At 44.4% G+C, this 21,092-nt stretch overlaps 1 protein-coding gene across 1 annotated transcript; it reads right to left on the bottom strand.

Annotated features, from left to right (window-relative positions):
• Positions 1 to 2,402: 2,402 nt before the first annotated feature.
• On the bottom strand, positions 2,403 to 20,282 carry PRPS1 (phosphoribosyl pyrophosphate synthetase 1). The gene is made up of 8 exons (XM_074964396.1): positions 20,149 to 20,282; positions 19,692 to 19,894; positions 14,069 to 14,252; positions 13,536 to 13,634; positions 11,741 to 11,865; positions 7,280 to 7,453; positions 6,397 to 6,556; positions 2,403 to 4,517 (listed from the first exon to the last, which is right to left on the bottom strand). Exons 2-8 carry the CDS (start codon positions 19,811 to 19,813, stop codon positions 4,425 to 4,427), a joined length of 957 nt encoding a protein of 318 aa, XP_074820497.1. The 5' UTR covers positions 19,814 to 19,894; positions 20,149 to 20,282; the 3' UTR covers positions 2,403 to 4,424.
• Between the last annotated feature and the right edge of the window lie 810 nt (positions 20,283 to 21,092).

Raw genomic sequence — 21,092 nt, 5'->3', positions numbered from 1 at the left:
GTTGGCTTACAGGGAATTAAAATCAACAAAGGGGGTGGCTTTGCGAGAAACTGAATGGCCCCCTCAAGGATAGAACTCAAAACCTCAAGGATAGAACTCAAAACTGTGTTTAGCAGGCCGTTGATTTCACAGAGGGAGGGAGGAGAAAAAGAATACAAAACAAATCTGGTCTATTTCTTGTTTTGAGCCACTTCATTTATCTTTATAGATCTTGCTGGTAGCAGACTGTGCAGTACGACCGCTAGCCATCGTCAACACCTGGGTGCTCGGCAGAAGACGGTGCAGTATGACTACTGGCCATCGTCTTCTGCTAGCTGCAGATTAAAAGAGAGTGCACTGCCGGTAGGACTCAATCGCCATGAGACGAAACAAGGGAAATGACCTGGCTGAGTCACTCCCATGTTTGCCCAGGAGCCCGGTTAAAAGAGCACCCAGGACTACGTCGATGATGGCTACCAGTCATACTGCACTGTCTGCTGCCAAAAGGCAATAAACTGCTGCTGTGTAGCAACGCAGTACCATGTCTGCCAGCACCCAGGAGACGGACGGTGACGGTTAGCTGAGCGGGCTCCATGCTTGCCGTGGTATGGTGTCTGTACAGGTAACTCAAGAAAAAAGGCGCAAAACAATTGTCTGCCCGTGCTTTCACGGAGGGAGGGAGGGAACGGGGGCCTGACGATATGTACCCAGAACCACCCGCGACAATGTTTTAGCCCCATCAGGCACTGGGATTTCTACCCAGAATTCAAATGGGCGGCAGAGACTGCGGGAACTGTGGGATAGCCACCCACAGTGCAACGCTCCGGAAGTCGATGGTTGCCTCGGTACTGTGGACACCCTCCGCCGACTATATGCACTTAGAGCATCTGTGTGGGGACACAATCAACTGTATAAAAATGCTTTCTACAAAACCGACTTCTATAAATTCGACCTAATTTCGTAGTGTAGACATACCCTTATACAACAGGCTCCCCTTCTGTATAATATCACCTTCCAAAAGGCATCATTCTGCAACAAGATGTTCCCAGGAACCGTATGGTAAATACACGGAAGGCTGATGATGTTCAGTAAAGAACAGCATGTATGCACATGGCACGTAGTTCACTTAGAGAACTGTCTGCTAAATTTGAAATATCCACCTTTCACATTCATTTAAGGGCTCAGACCACTACAGAGCCAATTAGGAACCAAGTGCAGGAAAAAGGGATTTAGTTTAGACACAGAGCTCAATGTGCATTGAGCAGCGCTACTGCACTCAAACTAATGCAAGAGGGATTGGGAGAAGAGGTATTTAATTTCACTATAAGAATCATGGACATGCAAATCTATATCGAGACATCTACACCTCTTAAATGCATCATCTGAATTTAGTCACCCAGAAGCAGCTGTTTCCCTTAAAGGTGTGACAACAAGAATGTCCTTCTAGAATAGGAATAGATTATCTTTTGCTTTTGAACAGGGAAACCCCAGGAAGCAATTGGGAATCTTGTCAATTACATCTAATTGCTCTCACTATAGGTCTCTGATGTATGGGAATCTTTTATCCAGTGGAGGCACACACCCATCCAAGCAATATCACCCACTATAGTTTTAACTAGGGCTGTCAATTAATCAGTTAACACCTGTGATTAACTGAAAACAAAATCAATTTTTTAACATAGCATACCCCTGGGCGGGGAGGGAGGCAGGAGCCCCATGTCCAGAGAGGGGGCTGAAGCCCAGAGCCTCCAGCCTATATTTGAAAATATAGAAAACATCCAAAAGTATTTAAATAAATGGTATTCTATTATTGCTTAACAGTGAAACACTTTAAAACTGATTAATTGCAATTAATATTTTTAATCGCTTGACAGCCCTATTTTTAATCAATATCTCCCTGTCAAATGGTGCTTTTCAGTGCTGCTAAATCATTAAGTTCTACTATGCACAAAGCATTCTACTATGTCCAAAGCAGAATTGGTGTGCCTGTTAGCAATGGAGGGGGCAGGCAGTACATTTCAAGTAGCTTTTGGATTCTCCCAACTCCCCCCATAACATTTTTCATGTGAATCAGTGCCTTGTGCACTAAAGAAAGGTTCTTAATGTCACTACTATGACAGTCATGCAACTTACCTGTACCCTCATCTCTTTCCAAAGAAACCTGTGAAGCACACCATCTTAAAAAGGGGCTAGTGAACCATTTCAAATTCACTGTTATTTTAATCCAATTAATGTCATCACATATCTGAGCGGTATTTAGACAGAACAAGTACTCAAGATACCATGATGGTATCATACTGCATGAATAGAACAGAAACTGCATTTAGCACCCAGAACTCAACTAGCTGAGCTACCATGTTTACTGAATTGCCTAAGATCAGATGTATCTGATATGAAACTAATGCATCCTCTAGCAAAGGTACCTGGGCTCTACAGTTTCTTCCACACGAGTGGTATATTGCTAGTACAAAGGAACTGAAAGTTCTTCTGTCCTCCACCAACCTATGGATGCTCAAGCTCTCAGTAACAGCACATACAGAGGCTCAATAGATCCATACTTGCTTTAAAAGCATTTACAAATTACAAAAAAAAAGTCTATGTAATTTATTTTTTTTTAAACAAAAAGTTTAATTCCTTCATTGAGGTTTTAGTTTAACACAAATGCTGCTGAAAATCCTCACACTGCTTTGATGTCCTTGCTCTTGACTTTTGATCACAATGTATTGGCAGTGAACCAGCAGGAGCTTCGAAGTAGGAGGCAGAAGTCCTGGACAGACCCTCAGTCGAGCTCAATGCAGGATGCAAAGCAAAGAAGCAAACATACACACTTTCCAAACAAACACCAACTTCTTATACAAAAAAACAAAACAAAAACAACCACTTCTTACACCGTAGGGTTTAAGTTGCTGCAAGACAAAAATTCTAGGGCAGAGAGGGGGAAGTCTTACTTAAAAAAGGCACAATACCTAACTACTAAAAGAACCACTCCAAATCTAGACAGCCAGCTTTTTCCAGGTAGCTGCACTTATCCCCCATCCATTAAATCCCTCACCTGACACTGGCTGTAGATACAAGTGACTCCAAATAACTTCCTTCCCTATCTCCAAAGTTAGACAAGACTGTTTATAAAAGCAAAATGCATACAAGAACCAGCTTGGTCTGCTACCCCGTAAGAGTCCAGGAAAGACCGTTTAACCGCTTGTTGTGGGATGGTGCAACTACCATGCATTCAAGTTTTGGATGATGCCTATTCTACAGGCAGGAGCACTGGAGACAGCTCTAGGCTTGATTGTTTCTTCTCTTCCTACTTTAGGAAAGTTACTGCCTGGGGTTAAAGTGTGACATTGAGAAAATGTCAATAAAACCTGCAGAGGGAACAAGTCTCACCTGACCTACTATCATTGAGCACCTTATATGAAGAACAGCTGGCTGACTCAGCCATTCATAGCACTTCCTAAGGCCTCCAAAGTCCTGCAGCCTACCTCTTCCTCCATTAACATTCCCAAGATTCCTTGAGTGGGGGGAAGAGGATTTTGCAGAGATGGCCGATTCTGGTATCGGCCATGGCAAAGAGTAAAGGTGGGGTGCAAACGCTGCAACCAGAACAAAATACATCAGAAACTTCATGAGAAAAGGGGCTAAAATGTATGGAAATAAAACGTCTAATAGGAAGTAACATATCAGCCCATGTTAATCTACTCCGCAGATATATGTTCAAGGAACATCCAGGCCAGTAAAAGGTCAGGAAGGCTAGACTCACTAATGAACTGGCAAAGGAGGGGAAAATTAGAGGGCAACAAGTTTCTTCAGTAGAACAATCTGAATTCAAGGTTTTAACACGCTGCACTCCAGGCTACAGATCCTTGATCTCCTTCTGGAAGAGGAAACTGCTGTCCCACCCCATAGCGCCTCACTTCTTGTCAGAAACCTGGTCAACATACAAGATTTCCTTATACCATCTCATTAAGGGCTTCTGTCAGGTACAGAATAAGTGATGTGGGTCAGCAATCCCTTGAACTCTTGCTGTAGTTCCAGGCCAGCATGTCCTTGGGAGTTCTACTTCCCATACAAAAAAATCCAGGTGTGCATGCAAAGTAGTCTAGCCTCCTCATAGACAAAATTTCCCCTCCAAAAATAGGTTGTGGTAATTGGCCATGTCAGGTCTGCTTTCCAGAGATCTGCAGTGCTGACTCAATACTACTGGAAGCTTAAACTATTGAGGAGACCACAGTGGGATGCTACTGGCAGGAGCCTGAGCCTTACAGATATGTGCCCCCTGCCCCACCCCCTCCCAGAACTGGGTTCAGACTCAGTGAGCCCGATGTGTGCAGAGGAGGAGCTATGGGGAGCTGCACTGGAACAAGCAGAGTCTTCTAATAAACTTTATAATTAGCTGAACAACTTTTGGTTTTAAAAAAAGCCACACAAGCAGCAGCCAGCATCTGTTATAAAGGGACATGGCTGAATAGGTAGGAGACAGATTCCCCATTATGAGTCCTCCTGATGGCCTCTGCAAGGATCATTGAGATGTCAATCACCTGTAGGGGGGAAAAAGTATCAGTCACCTGGTGGAAGACTATGCAAGGACTTAGAGTGGCTGGGAAGCCATAAGGAATCTTCAAGGCACAAGCCCCACCATTACAAAGATAACCATAAGCAGATCTGTAGCAGACTGTCAGATACAGGGAAAACAACAAAATCGCTAAACAAGCAGGCCTGACAGGACACCACATTTCATATCACTCTGAAAGTCCTGGTGCAAACTGCTCCATTCTGCCTTTTCTAAGAGTGGGACAGGAATTGCTAGATAGAATCAGACTTGAGGTCCATTTAGACTAGCATACTATCTGACAGTGGCAGTGCCAGATGCTTCAGAGTAAGCTCTAAGAACCCTGCCGTAGGAAGATGTGGGGTAATCTGCCCTCTCACTAGGTCTCATCCTACTGTCCAACGGTTAAAGAGATGGTCTTAAACCCTGAAGCATGAGGCTTAAAAATATGTTAGAATTTATTATGACAACTCTGGATACTCTTGAATTTTATATTCTTGACCTCAACTTCATGTGGCAATGAATTCCACAGTTTAGGGCTAGTTTACACTTGGAAATTTATCAAAATAGTTACTCCAGAATAACTGTGCGTGTGGATGCTCTTATTCCAGATTAAGTGTCTACATGGGGGTTTATACTGAAACAACTATCCTGGCATAACTATTCTGGACAGCTATTTTGGTAAATGTTCAACCGTAGGCACACCTAGAAGATGTTGAGTTAAGCAACTGAAAGTTCAGACTGTCCCACTGACAGGGATTTGCAAATGAGACAGGAGCTAAATAGATTTTAAAAATTCTAAGGAGCTTTTGAAAATGCCTTAAACTTTCTTGTCAATATAATCACAGTGCAATGGTGTTTGCTAGTGTTCACAGCAGGGCAAAGAGTTAGAAGTACTGACCTCTGCCACCAACTTGTCACATAAGCTTGGGGCAAACAAACAATGCCTCAATTCCTCGTCAATGAAAAGGGGTTAATACCAATCACACAGGGGCATTGGATTAATTGGTTGGTGTCTGTAAATTGCTTTGAGATCATCACATGGAAATGATAAAGATGGGCAAACTATTGTAAACACCTGCATTCTCCAGAACCTTTTACTATTTGTGTAATACACAAAGCACTTCAGCTTTGCTTCATGGGCCTGTTGTGGGTCACCATGACTAATCCTAGTGGCTAACAGTAAGACACGCTGCAGGGTACACAATACAATACATTTGCCAGCATTCTATTCCATCTGTTTTAATTAATGTTTGTAAAATGCTTTGAACATTAAATTCTGTAAATGCTAGGAAACAATAAAAGGGACCCAAGAGGAGAAAAAAATGGGTGTGCACCCTTCTCCATCTGAAAGGCTTTTCAAGACTTTTTCCCTTTTCAAGTATCAGGAACAGAAAGTCCCAACCTCCCTGTTTTGCCAGGGGTCTCCTTTGGAGGATGCACGTGAGTGGATCAGGCATTCTGTGCTTAAAGGAAGGGTCAAAGCAGGGTGTTAGAATTTTAAGATCCTCTCTTCCAACTGGTTGATGGCCTACCAAAAAATTAGATTCCCCTCAATCCGCTTTCACTTGCTTTGTATCTCATGCCACAAACCTAGTAACTTCTCTGTTTTCAGGAGAAACAGGTTAGGCAAGACCTGTTTCTAAAACAGAATGCAGAAAAGCTTTTAAAATGACTTTTCAGGCTTTTTCATGTTCTAGAGAAGGGAAAAAATGAGTTTGACCCTTTGACATTGCAGGTCACTTTTAAGAGGACTGAAGATATGCACCAACCCCAATACCCCTTCCCAAAAAGGAAAGCAAGCGGAAAACCTAAGCTACCATCCACTCCCCAACCCCCTCAAGCTCAAAAGCGAAGTAGCTCTTCACCTGGATTTTGGAGCAGTGCTTCATCTTGTCCTCCTGCGGTATTGTGTTTGTGACTACAACTGCCTCGAAGCAGGCATTGTTGATCCGGGAAATGGCTGGCCCGGAAAAGATCCCATGAGTTAGGATGGCATAAACTTTGGTGGCTCCAGCTGATACAAGCCTATAAGGGAACAAATATGACAGGGTCAAAAGGCAAGTTTTGCAAGGTGAGGGGTGGAAGAAGAGGGGGGGTTGGGTCCCCACAATACATGGGAAGGGCCTACACTTGATGTTTCCCATTATGTTAACGGCTTGGTTGGAAGGTGCAGTCTCAGATCAAGGGAGATGCCAAGCCATGGCATTAGGTGACCCACGTAGGTTGAAGCAGTTTTACGAATCTAGTATATCCCAGGGTGCTCCTATCTGAAGAACTTGGTCTTCAGCCTTGGACTTTAAGACCAGATCTCCAGCCTTGGTAAGAAGTACTCCTACATGCAGTATTTAGACTGCCAGTGGCAAACACAAAGCTATCTGTGCAAAACATGAGGCTCTTGTACAGATCTGCTTCCTTTACAACCTATAAAATTAATTTGGAAGGTTTAAGATTTTTGCCAGGTCTTTTACATCAGAAATTCAGGGTTTAGAGTGACTGCAGAACTAGTGAAATGACAGAAGACAGAAGCCTTTTTAAACCAGTACAAATCTGTATGTGGCCCTGAAAAATGGGCTACTGAGGAGAGAGTTGTACTCACTGTTTACTAACACTTATTTGACTCTCAGTCCAAGACCCCGAACACATCATCGTCAGACATAACTCCATTACAAGTTAGTTATTTGCAATGTAGCAATTTAGGCTAGAACAAGTTTATATCATGCGCAGTTTACACCCAACCTCCTCACTCACTTGTCTGCTGCATGGCAGATGGTGCCACACGTGTCTGCCATGTCATCTACCAGAATGGCCACTCTGTCCTTCACGTCACCCACCAGCACCATCCGATCCACCTCATTAGCCTTCTTTCGCTCCTTGTGAATGAGGGCAAAGTCCACATTCAGCCGATCTGCAATGGATGTCACTCTGTGGAGAGAGCGCGTGAGGTTTCCAAATTGTGCTTACACTCCTCATGGAGGAAACTTTGGCAGGAGAAGGGAAAAACTGCTCCAAGACTACATAAATTGAGACTGAATGAACAGCAAATGGTCACAGCTTCCATTATATTGCTGTCCTTGACGAATTCAGAGAAGATGTGCTCTCTGCCTATTTTGAATATACCCTTGCCTTCAAAGCTGTGTGAAGGTGGGGCTACTTTCAAGATCAATTACCCTGAAGCCTCTGATCTGCTGTCCCCCAACTGCAGGAGCTATATTAAGGTGATGGAGCCTTCATGAATGCATTTTTTTGGGTCTGTCAAGAGCTTTAAATAGTGTGTTTTGCTGATAAGCCTCTAAAGTTTCAGCACCCAAGGGGAAATCACTTTAAATAACTGAAAGAAAGTGAACCTATTTGATGACCATACTGGCCCTGTCCCAGTATGTTTTTTTTTTCTAATTTTTTTTTCTAAAAATTTCCAGTTGCTAACAGGCATAATTTCATTAGTCATAGCAAAAGTGGGAAATTAAAAGGAAAAAGATAGCATAGAGATACCCAGAATGTAGCTAATTTGCTGCCCTGTAGAGAATAAACAAAACCAAGACCAACTGAGGATGGTATAACAGAGAAGACATGCAATCTCTCCTCAATACTTTGTACTTATTAACAAGGATTTCAATGTCATCTCACTGCAATTCCCCCTCCGACTGTTTGCATATCACACATTTGTGAAGTGGTTAATTCTGCATGGCATAAGGTTACCTGGAGTTCTGCACAAGTACATGACCAAGCACATAGTTACTAGGACATATATTCTTGAAGTCACAGACCTGAAATGTCACTGTTTCTCTCTGAATACCAAGAGCTACCACTCCAGGTTATGAATCCACAAATAAAAAGCAGGCCAAAGTCTAATTAACGAGAAAGCATGCTAGCAGCTACAATATCCCTCCACACACTAAACTCATAATTGCTCCAGTCTATTGGGGGAGGAGCTTAAAAAAAGACAACTGGAAAGACAGAAGAGAAGAATGAAAGGAGAACACCAGGTAACTTTAGGTCAGAAAGTTACAGCTGATTGTTTGATAGCCTGAATTACATTTAGAAATGTACAACTGTCTTGGAAAGGCATTTTCTTCACTGTAAAAGGATTTACAACAAAACACAATATTTATCTTGCTGTAGAATCCTATGGGAAAACAAGGCAATTATAGTGATTAACATGAGACAGCCAACCAAGATCAGCACTACACACTACTCCCCCACCATGCCTGTGACTGACCTCGCTTGGTTTACCTGGCAGTAAAACTGAACTGCCTTGTTTCCACTATGTTTTTATAACCAGATAGCTGACCTCTATCCCACTGTAAAAACACCCCTTGCCGGTGAAGACCGTCTAGTGTTAGTTTTATGTTAAATATAGGCAGTTCTCTGGACACTGCCATTGGACGCCAGCCATTACTCAGTGTTATGTAACACTAGTGCACTTAAGGCAGATTAATGAAATTAACTCTGATTAGGCCCAAGGTAACTCAATTATGTAATTTAGTTCTAGCCATCAAGGCATTTCTAATGTGCCTGTCACTAAGCTATCTAGGCATCTCAATGTAAAAGCTTTACACTTTAAGTAAACCAATTTCTAACTCAAGCAAATGTTTACAGAAGGAGCTATGGGACACCTGGAGCCCAGGACTTCTACATCTGCCCAATTAATCAGTTTCACTCCCCTTTCCTCCAGAAGGTCAAGTTGCAGACCCCCTAGTCCCCCAAGCCTAGGTTCCCTGCTGAGAACTTTAGTTACCCAAACTATCCTCTGGTTACTACTATCCTGCAGCATGAAACATTGTGACTAGGTTCTAACAGGGACTTAATGCTCAGATAAATGTGCCTGGGATACATAAGGATTGGTGCTAAGTGTTTCTGCACTTGAAAAATTCCTAGAGAACTGGAGGCCGCTCATTATATGGGGAGTTATGACCACCCTCCCTTTATGGCTAGATGGGAGGGGGACCAAAAGCTTTGTAACATGGGATCATAGTATGGAAAAGATTGAGACCCACTGATTTATATTCTAGAAGAATGACCGATGCCACAGCTAGTGTGTAACTAAACAGAATTATATTTATCTTGTACATAGATTAGGTGTCTGAAATCTGTTATGGCCAATTGGCCTTTAGTGTCAATTAGTCAGATCAAACTGGTATGTCACACCCCCCATGGACACAGCAGGGTTTTAAACAGTTTAAATTAATTTTCTAATTTAAGTTTAGGGCTTCTGTCTTCTTCAAACTGGAGTCTGGTTTGCAACCATTTCTGTATCTGCTGAAGATCAACCCCTCACATCGATATACTAAGCAGACCTTGCCTGCATGTGGAATTGCACTAGTTTAACTAAAGGCATGATCTTAAACTGATTTAGTTAAATCTGTGCAACCCCGACTCTTAGGTCATGTCTACACTAGCAAGCTTACAGTGGCACAGCTGCACTGATCTAAGATAGCTTGCATGGCTGCTCTATGCTGATGGGAGACAGCTCTCCGGTCAACATAATAAAACCACCTAAAAGAGTGGTGGTAGCTATGTTGGTGAGAGAGCATCTCCCACTGACATAACGCTGTGCACATGAGCACATATGCCAGCAAAATGTATGTTGCTGGGGGTTGGAGGTGTCCTTTTCACACCCCTGAGCAACCTAAGTTTTGCCGACAATAGTGGAAGCATATACATGGCCTTAGTTTAAGAGGCTTGTATGTCAGTTACACTTAAATAGAATCCTAATGGACTTTGATCACTGTTTATCAATCAGGAGATCACAGCATGTGTTTGGGGAGGGGGGAAGGTGGCAAGTGCAGGGCTGGCATTAAGATGTGGCAAGCAGAACAATTGCATGGGGCCCCGTGAAGCTAAATTATATGCATTGGCATACTTGCTGAAGCATGTAACTTAGGAATTGCCCTGCTTGCCAGCCCGTAATGCCCAGCACCGAGTATTATTTATAATTTATTTAATGGTATTTAAGGTAGGGGGAGTGTTGCATTTTTTAAGTTCAAAGGGGGTTGCCAGCACAAAAAGGTTGAGAAACACTGACTTAGATAAAATCAAAGTAAGCCTAGTTTAAACTGAGTCTGTGCCCACACAGTGGTTCTCATGGGTTTAACTAAATCTGTTAGCTAGACTTGTGCAAATTTTTATGTTTATATAAGGCGTCCAAGAGAAATTACCTTAGTCTATTCAGTTGGGGTATGGTGCTGATAGCTCATAACCTCCAGATTGTCTGACTCCGTGCAACCTCTGACAAGCCACTTTACCTTTAGCCTGTGGGCGCATGCCACCCCATCTGCCAAATGGGGATACTTTCTTGCCTACTTCAAAGACACTGAAGAATGATCAGGGAAGAGGAAAACCTTGGCCACAAGACTTCAGAATGCAATGTGATTTATCTGGAAATCTTGTGCAAAGATTACAGCTAGTTGGTTTGGCATTCCAGATGCTGGCACTAACAAGCCACATCAGTAGTTTTACATGTAAGAGGTTAGTATATTTTGTGAATTCTAATGATAGCTAATGGTAAGATGAAGTGGATGTTCAAAACATCTGGCTGCACTGCAGCAATGCACTGCTGGGTTTGTAATTACTCTCTAACAAAGTGTTTGCAAAATGGGATGTTGGCAGTAAGCACTGAGGTTTGGGTATGATTTAGGGAAATATTCCAGAATTAGTTTAAGGACATATCCTTGTTCTATCATTTGTAGTTGCTATGGAAAACATTACAAAGCAAAGAGATCACATTTTCAAAGAGTTGCACTAACGAGCACAGTATCTCAATCTGCTACTACATTATAATGTAGCAGATATTTTGAAGTTCCTGCCTGAAAACAAAGCTGCACTTACTTTTCCAATCCCTCCTTTCTAAACAATCATTCATGGGAAATTCCACTTTTACATGGAATATGCAACAACTTTACAGTTTGAGGAACAAGCATGGACTATGAAGTGTCTAAGCACTTATGTCTTAGACAAGTGTCTAATTCAGGAACCTATTTCAAGATTAGCCTTCTGTAAATTCTCTAGGAGAACATATCAGGCTACTTCAAGCCAACCGCCAAAAGGGGAATGTTGACTGTGGTTTTCGGGAAGCAGGTCTGAGTAGCAAACGCTTCCAGATCTCAGAAGTTTTACACTGTTACCAAAAAAACCCACAGATTACTAATTAAAATGGATGTGAAGATATACTACTGTCAACTAGTCTCAGTTCTGGTGCTTCTAATATCTCACCTCTTTGCTCCACCAGCATCTGGTGAAACAATAGTACAGTTCTTCCACTCTGCAATGTTCTCCTTGATCCACTTCAGTACGGCAGGCTCTGCATACAAGTTATCCACAGGGATATCAAAAAAACCCTGTGGTAAGACAAACAGGAGTAGGTATACTCTGCATAACTGACGGTCAAATTCCAGAGATGGACCTGGCAGAGAGCAATAGAAGCCCTGAAAATAATCAGGCTTCCAGCCACGGCCTTTTCATAGCACTATTATTCAAACTCTCCTTTCAACTTACATTAATAGAAGGGCAGTAATTTTCAGGATACACAGAATACTAATGCAAGAGACCATTGTCCTCCTCTATGGAGAGTTAGAGAGTCTAGTGGGTTAATGCTCACCGAAAACATGACACCTCTTAAATTCTGTTATGCACTTCTGCTGATCAACATGAAACCAATCCCATGCTGGCAAGGACTTGATGTGGACATTAACAGCATCTATTAGCATAGCAGCTAGTTGTTGGGTTATAATATGGGCTTTAACATCGTTACTTACAACTGAGCAAACAAGGAAGCAGTGCAAAGATTTTTGCACTGTTTTTTGTTAGTTTGTTTTTTTAAATTGAGGGCTGGCCTCATGCTCAGGATGCAGCCAACTTCATGCTATCTCAGCAGAAGCTTCCAGGGAAACGTCACAGGTTGCCCAAATGCCAAAAGATAGTCAATCCTGGACTATCAGTGGGTGATGACTACATAGATGAATACTTGGAAAAATAGGCATCTCCTACATGTAAGAAACACAAACCCTACCTGCTCACCCCCTTTTTGGGCTCATGTTAAGACTCAATACTTGCACAGAGCAAGCTGAAACAGGGAAATATGAGCCACCTGCCCAGGTCTTCAAAGGCAATAGCTGCAAGGCGGAATATATTAAACTAGTGGGTCACACATCACAGCTTCTGGAGACTAAGCTCACTGCACATACTGGGGGGAGGACGCACCTTGCATCTCTGTATTCTCCTCACGAGTTTCTGGTGTGCCACCTTTCCATCCCATTGTATTTCAGGGACTCCCTGCATGCCAGAAGCTCTGTGCACCACCTATTCCTGCTCTGCCACTACCAAGGACTCTGTTTCTCCTGTACTCCTCCCCATGCCATTGCCCCCCACCCCGCCTGTACCAGGTGGTCCATGTGCTTTTCCAGTCACCCCATGTCAGGGGTTATGTGCACCTCCAACTCTCTTTTCTGTCCGGGAAAGCTGCCTTTAAGGGTATCAACATTTTAAAGTCTACTGGGCAGAGCTTTAAGTAGGCATTGTTAGGACAGAACATGTAATGGCACCATCAACCAGTTCTTTGATCAGACAACAGACCTGGTTGAAGCTGCTGGCTCTGCTAACTCAGATGCCAGGGGCTCTGTGTGTTCCCCATTTGCCCCCTCCGGTTTTCCAATTTTCACCTAAATCAACAGAATTCTGCCCATCGGTGCCTAAAACATTCCCTGAAATGTTTGCATTTATCAGATGTGGCATTCAGAAGTTATTACATTATAACCAACCATAGAACGTTATTATAACCAACCATCCAGACATAGAAATACCTTCAAGTTGAGCATAGGGCCTTGATTTGCTTGGTTAATCAAGAACAGCAGCAATCTTATTTACAAGTGATCATGTGTCATACAACATAAACACTGCCTGCCATTGTCCTACTGGCCTACACCATTCCACAGGTAAGATCTGTGAGGCAGAAGTATCATCTGCTTGTCTACATCTGAAAAGTGTCATCTTCCCAAGTTTCAGTTCATACCTGAATCTGAGAAGCATGTAGGTCCATGGTGATGATGTGATCTGCACCTGCCACAGACAGCATGTTTGCGACCAACTTGGCAGAAATTGGGGCTCGACTCTAGTACAAGAAAAAGCCACGTTAATTTGGATGACAGCAAACTCACTTGTGGGTTTAAAAGAAATAATGCATTTCAGCCTCCTTCCCTGAAAGTCTGAAAATATACTTCAATTTTTACTTAAGACTGCCAAATTCTCACAAACACCCACACTTCATCCAGGGAGGAAAATAGTTTGGCAAGTTTCCAAAAGGAACAGACATTTATACGAATCAAGACAGCATGTGCAATTCCACTGATTAGGATAAAGGTTGGCAAATGTAAAGATCAAAAAGTGATAAGCTATGTTAAAATAATTTCCCCCTGCCCTTCTCTGACACACTGCAGGTCTGCACAAATAGGTGAACCAAAGAGTTGCACACCTTCCTCTGAAGCACAGGCAGATGGCTAGAAACTAGAAGGGCATATTCCTTTATGGAACTCCTGTTTGCACTACCTTGTCCTTTTTGTCCTGGCGAGCATAAGGAAAGCATGGGATGACTGCAGTGACACGGCTAGCTGATGCGATCTTGCAGGCATTTATCATGATGAGAAGCTCCATCAGGTTGTCATTGATTTCACCACAGCCACTCTGCACAATGTAGACATCCTCCCCACGCACGCTCTCACCTATTTCCACACTAGGTGCAGGTGGAGATAAAAAACAAGTGAAATTAAAAGCACAAACCAAATACAATTTGGTAACAGCAAGCAGCCTGCATCAGCAATTTCCATGCAACTTAGTACCCTATCAACAAGGCCCAACAGAAAGGCAGTTGCTTATTTGTGGTACAGTACATTTTGTTTATAGCAACCCAGATATAGTGTTAATATCTTCCAGTTAATCGCGACATTTTGCTGGGAGCAAATCCCATCCCTTAATATTAATGGGATAATAATATAATCTGATAATAATCAGATACCGGCAACAGCATGCCACTAAAGCTCCACCTGATGGCAGGTTTGCAAGGCTGCCGCCAGGGAGGGAAGTCTGGGATGTACCTTCCCTAGCTGCAGAGCCCCACAAACCTGCACTTCTTTCTGGGGCTGCATCCCCACAAACCAGCACAGGAGGTAAGTGGCTTAGGGCTGGGAGGGGAGGCTGCAAGCAGGGCAGTAGTAGGGAGGGGAGCTGCATGGTACCTCTCCAAGAGCTCTCCAGGCTGTGACATACCAAAGGGCAGCACCCAGGGAAGGCAGTGCTGGGAGGTCCTGAGCCCCGACCCCTGGAGAGTCCAGGGAGAGGTACAGTGCAGCCCCATGGGCCTCCAGCTCCCCGTAGAAAGCCCCAGTATCCAGGCTGCATTTCCCCTCCTCACAGGCAGGTTTGCAGGGCTGCAACCAGAGAAAGCCATCCCAGCACTCCCTTCCTGGCTGCAAACCTGCCTTCTGCTTATTAGCAACAGCTTGCCAGCAAAACATTGCCGTTGTCCATCAAAGGTCTGTTAATAGGCAGAATCTACTGTATTTTACATTGCTCATTTTGATTAAATATACCACTTCAGCCGGTAGAGCAAAAACCATCCGGCCTCTATTTTAGATCTCTATATAATGTACTCACACCCCCCGAAGAGTGCTTAAGTTCCTCCAAGTCAAACAGGAGAACCATTGAACACAATTTCACTCATACAAGGCTTCTTTTAAAAAAGGAAAAAGTGATGGCACATCAGCAAAACAAGCCCTGAGCCAAATTTTTAGAAGAGCCCACAGGGCAGGAAAACAACATTATAAGTCTAACATTTAAGAGCAATTTACTGGCATGAACAGAGAACCCTTCAACATCCTGTTCTTAGACAGCATTCAGGGTTAATTTCTTCATGGATATAATTCACATTAATCCCTGCTGAAGGGATTCTGAATATACGCCAGAGGTCCTAGTGCCAGCAGCAAATGGCCAGACAGCTTTAGAAACATGTACAGAGAGGCCTGCCCCTGGAACAGAGGGGGAGATGAGGCAGTGGATTCTATATCAAACCTGAAGTCTGAAGAAGTGCTGTGTAAGGCCTTATGTAGCAACAGATTGCTCCAAAATGTTTCAACTGAGAGGACAATCCAGCAACACTGGAACTAGCTAGAAAGCCCACAATCCATGGAGGAAGAAATGGGGCAATTTCCCCCTCACCTGTACTACATACATCAACATTCTGGAGGCAGCTTCACTTTGGACTATAGCCAATGACATTGGTTGTTACTAACAAGCAAGTGGTTGCAAGAGATTATGCGACTCATGCTGAGGTCAGTTTCATTTTACATGCAGTCTTGTTGTATACCCAGATTTTCATAAAAGGAATTAACCCGCCCATTTTCTTCCCTCACACATTTCTCAACTTCTTGTCTCCTCTTATATTTGTTGCTGTGAGCTATAAAATCAGGATCAGCTTCTCTTTTGTTAAAGCCCAAGAAGCACAGATTAGGCAGCCAATGTCACCTCTCCAGGTAAACACCCTAGTGACTGATGGGGAGGAAACAGCATCTGCTATTTGTATGCAGTCAGCATTATTTGCTAACATTAAGAACTTGACCAGCCAGCTGGAAGGATAAGAGTGCTTGTGAAGTCAGTGTAATGATATGAGCTGTAGTTCAGTAAACAAACCCCCTCCTTTGCCAAGTTTTATCTAAGCCTCCTACCTGTTGGGTTCTCACTTACAGCCCCTATTCATGCAATGAAAACATATGTAGTGTTCTTCCCGATGTGTCTGTGTACTCTATTCTCATATACAGTCTGGAAAATATTTACAGGTCTTCTACTTCTGAAGCCCTTACAACAGGATCCTCGCAGGTAACCCTTTACTCTGGTTCGAGTATGTAGTAGGTGAGCACATAGTTATTTTGTGTTCTGTGAATATACATGATCCATTTTCTGTGAAGACACATGCCCATTTTATATTGTTCAGAAGCAATGCACTTTTATAACTGCATGTTAGATCCATGGCTCCCTGAACTTACATGTGCTGTTTTCAAAAGAGATTAAGAATGATAAAGAATACAGCATGAAGGGCAACAGTAGATTTTAGAGATTTGGAAAAAGTTAGATTTATAGTGCTTAGGAATTCACAGACTATTTTAAGTATCTACACAGAAACTAAACTCAAAAGTTCTTTAGAGAGACCAGGTGGGTGAGGTAATCTCTTATCAGACCAACTTCTGTTGGTGAAAGAGACAAGCTTTTGAGTTTACAGTAACCCGAAGAAGAGCTCTGTTTAAGCTTGACAGCTTGTCTCTTTCAACAACATAAGTTGGTCCAAAAACAGCTATTACCTCACCCTCCTTGTCTTTCTAATATCCTAAAACAACACAGCAAACAAAAGTTCACTATCTTGTCTGCAACCAGGGAAGCAGTTCACAGTTTGCTTCCTGAACTCTCAAGGTCTGCAGAGAGACTAAAGCAATAGCACAAGAGAGATGAAAGCCTCAAGTTACCTTCATGGGCTGCTAAGTGATCATAATAAGGCTTTAAATATCAACATTGACTCTTTCAGTGGTAATTGTATCAAGCTTTCAAAAAGAAAAGGAGTACTTGTGGCACCTTAGAGACTAACCAATTTATTTGAGCATAAGCTTTCGTGAGCTACAGCTCACTTGCTCAAATAAATTGGTTAATCTCTAAGGTGCCACAAGTACTCCTTTTCTTTTTGCAAATACAGACTAACACGGCTGTTACTCTGAAAGCTTTCAAAAGATGCTCTTCAGTGTGATTGGATGTACCAGCCACACCCTAATGGTCCTTTCATTTGGAAAAATCATTCTCTAGTCTAAGTTTCAAGTTTTGAATATCAATAGTCTAGTCTTTGATAAGAAGGATCTTTACTGTACTTAGAAGTAAAAGCAACATTTAATGCTACTTAGCTAGTGTCTTGGGGCTCCTACGGTGCTGCTTACAGTTTTTCTAGAAGCTTGGCAGAGAAATAGTTATGAGGCAGGACACCATTAAAAAATAAAAACTACTGAATAAATATCTAGTATTCAGATTAATGCATGGCAAAACAACCTCCAGATACAGTATCAAGATGCCCTATCGGAGAGATAAGGTGGGTAAGGTAATATCTTTTATTGAACCAACTTCTGCTGGTGTGACCAGCTTTCAAGCTACACAGAGCTCTTCCACAGTTTAGCCAGGCCAAGTGGGTACCAGGTTTCAGGTGGGTTTGTACATGGCACAGCTAAGACAAACCATTGCTGCCACAACCCATGCTTCCGCAGCTACACACACTGCTATTCGTAGTCACGCTAGCTCAAGTATGTGTACACAAGCAGGAGAATCACATAAGAATGGCCATACAGGGTCAGACCAAAGGTCCATCTAGGCCAGTATCCTGTCTTCCAACAGTGGCCAATGCGAGGTGCTCCAGAGGGAATGAACAGAACAGGTAATCATCAAGTGATCCCATTCCCCCCGTCGCCCATTCCCAGCTTCTGGCAAACAGAGGCTAGGAACACCATCCCTGCCCATCCTGGCTAATAGCCATTGATGGTCCTATCCTCCATGAACTTATCGAGTTCTTTTTTGTACCTTGTTATAGTCTTGGCCTTCACAACATCCTCTGACAAGGAGTTCTACAGGTTGACTGTGCATTGTGTGAAAAAATACTTCCTTTTGTTTTAAACCTGCTGCCTATTAATTTCATTTGGTGACCCCTAGTTCTTGTGTTATGAGTAAATAATACTTCCTTATTTACTTTCTCCACAACAATCATGATTTTATAGATCTCTATCATATCTCCCCTTAGTCATCTCTTTTCTAAGATGAAGTCCCAGTCTTATTAATCTCTCCTCATATGGAAGCTGTTCCATACACTAATCACCATTATTTACCTCTCTCCATTCTGAGCACTGACCATTTATTCCTACCCTTTTGTTCCTATCTTTTAACCAGCTACCAATCCAATAAAGGACCTTCCCTCTTATCCCATGACAGCTTACTTTGCTTAAGAGCCTTTGGTGAGGGACCCGGTCAAAGGCTTTCTGAAAATCTAAATATACTCTCTCTATATAGCTAACACACCCCTCGCTGTAAAGATAAGTGTAAGTGTATGTAGTCTATTATAAAATATGCTCCTATAGTATAATATGGCATCAGCCACTCTGGCTTTTCAGTGGAAGCCACAGGAGGGGCAAGAACAGCTGTGAAAAGTGTGGGTCCATTGTTTAACACCTGCACCTCCATCCAAGAGCTCTCAAATTATACAAGATGCTCCACTGTTGTCAAACTTTATCTTCCACAAAGTAAGCCTATTCTTCTGTGGCTTCCTTAGTTAAGACTCAAGAACATCCACACACCAAAGTCCTTTGAAAGAGCAACTTGTCAGCATGTCCGCTCTGCGTTCACTTCCCCCTGGGAACTGCTTAGTCCAGCGGTTCTCAAACTTTGGTACTGGGGACCCCTTTCACATAGCAAGCCCCCCCCCATAAATTAAAACATGTTAAAATATATTTAACACCATTATAAACGCTGGAGAGTTTGGGGTGGAGGCTGACAGCTCGTGACCCCCCCTCACGTAATAACCGCGTGACCCCCATGAGGGAGTACAGCCCCCAGTTTGAGAACCCCTGCTTTAGTCCCCAGTGCTTGCTCGGGGCTTCCCCAAGCAGCAGAACGTTGACCTGAGCTTTGCACTGCAGGAGCCGAGGCACTGGAGAGCTGTCTGCAGACTCGGGCAGAGTGAGCTACAACACTCCCCAAGAAAGCCAGACACTTTGTTTTGAAGCAGACCATGCAGATGGCCACGGCGGAGTCTCCTACTCTCATCCAGCAGAGCAAACGTCCCAAGGCTACAGACCCTCCCCCCCCCCCACGTCACACGGACGTCCCCTCCTCCCACAAGCCACTGGGACTCCCACCCGGCAACTTCCGAAGGTCGCTGGGCCCTCGCCCAGCCCTCTACTCCCAGCAGTAGGAGCAAGTCTTGGGGATGGAGCGCCCCGCCCCCGCGCCAGGCCGGACTCCATTTGCCGAGGCCGCGAGTCCCCGCAAAACACTACAACTCCCAAAAGACCCCGCGCAGCGACGGCCCGCGCAGCCCTCAGAAGCGGTGCGCAGCGTGGCATGCCGGGAGTCGTAGTCTTCCCCGGCCCCCTCTCACCATGTCTCCTGGTTGCTGAACTTCTTGGTCACCACCTTGCCGAGCTCCAGGCCCAGGCGGTCGGCGATTTTCTGGGACAGATCTTGGTGCGAGCTGCCGCTGAAGATCTTGATGTTGGGCATCGCGGCGGCGGCCTCCTCCCTCCGCCTCACACCAGGGCCGGGTTGAGATCCGGGCTCCAGTCGCCGCTCCCCACGGGGGTGCTGACGGGGACAGCACAAGAGACCAACGTGTGTCTACTTCGCCATCTTCCCCTTCCCGCCAGCCGCACCTCCCTTTATAACTTCCCCAGCGACCACCAGCCCCCCCCACCCGGCTCTTATTGGTCGGCAGGCGCGAAGGGGCGTAGTTAAAACGACCTTCCAGCGGGCAACATAACCAGAAAAAAGTAGGTGGGGCTAGAGCACGTGCCAGGGCCTGGCGGGTGCTGGTCTGCGCGCGGCCTCCCGCCCCCTACCTTTCTGACGCTAAACAACAGCCAAGGCAATGCTGCCGGTTGATAACGGAGTGGCGGCGGGGCGGGGTCGCGCGCTGTCTTCAAGCAGCGCGTGTCAGCTGAAGGGGAAGGGGCGGGGTTCGAGGCGAGCCAGCACCGCCAGCTGCGTAGCTTTGCGGCTTGCAGCGTGTCAGCTCCTTGTGGATCGAGTGCGAGGGTGGATGGGGATTGGTTGTGGTAAAGCTTGCCTCGCCTGCTATTGGGCAGTGAGGTGGCAGTGGGAGGAGCTTCTCCCCATAGTTCCAGGCCGCCGGGGTACGCGCTGGCTAACCAATTCCTCTATATGGGGTAGGTGGGTGAGCGTGCGGCCAGTCGGCCACGCTGCCCTCCTCGGCCAGTCCAGGGCGTGTGATAGCCTGCTCGCATCGACCCGCATTCGGGGGCCGGGAAAAGACTAGAGGCTCGCGTGATAGAGGGCGAGAGGCTGATAAATGCTAAGTAATACACATTGGAGAGCCTAGCCCTGGCTGCACAGACACTGGTGGAGTCTGGGTTAGCTGTAGCCTGTCACCACTCAGGGATCTTGGCGCCATCCTGGCTAGTTCTCTGAAAATATCGTCTCAATGTGCAGTGCCGGTCAAAAAAGCAAACAGAGCGTTAGGAACCATTAGGAAAGGGATAGATAATAAGACGAAAAATATCATAATGTTGCTGTATAACTGGATGATGGTACAACCACACCTTTATCTGGTGGCAGAGCTGGTCACCCCATCTAAAAAAAGATACCTTAGAATTGAAAAAAGCCCAAAGACGGGCAACAAAAATGGTTAGGGGTATGGAACAGCTTCCAAATGAGGAGAGATTAAAGTGAATGGGACTGCTGAGCTTGGAAAAGAGACAGTTAAGGGGGGTTATGAGAGCGATCTATAAAATGACTGGTGTGGAGAAAGTGAACAAGGAAGTGG

The sequence above is a fragment of the Natator depressus genome, chromosome 9 (genome assembly GCF_965152275.1).
Source record: "Natator depressus isolate rNatDep1 chromosome 9, rNatDep2.hap1, whole genome shotgun sequence".
NCBI classification, from domain to species: Eukaryota; Metazoa; Chordata; order Testudines; family Cheloniidae; genus Natator; species Natator depressus.
The sequence above is the reverse complement of the archived record's forward strand: the minus strand, read 5'-3'. Positions and strand labels throughout refer to the sequence as shown.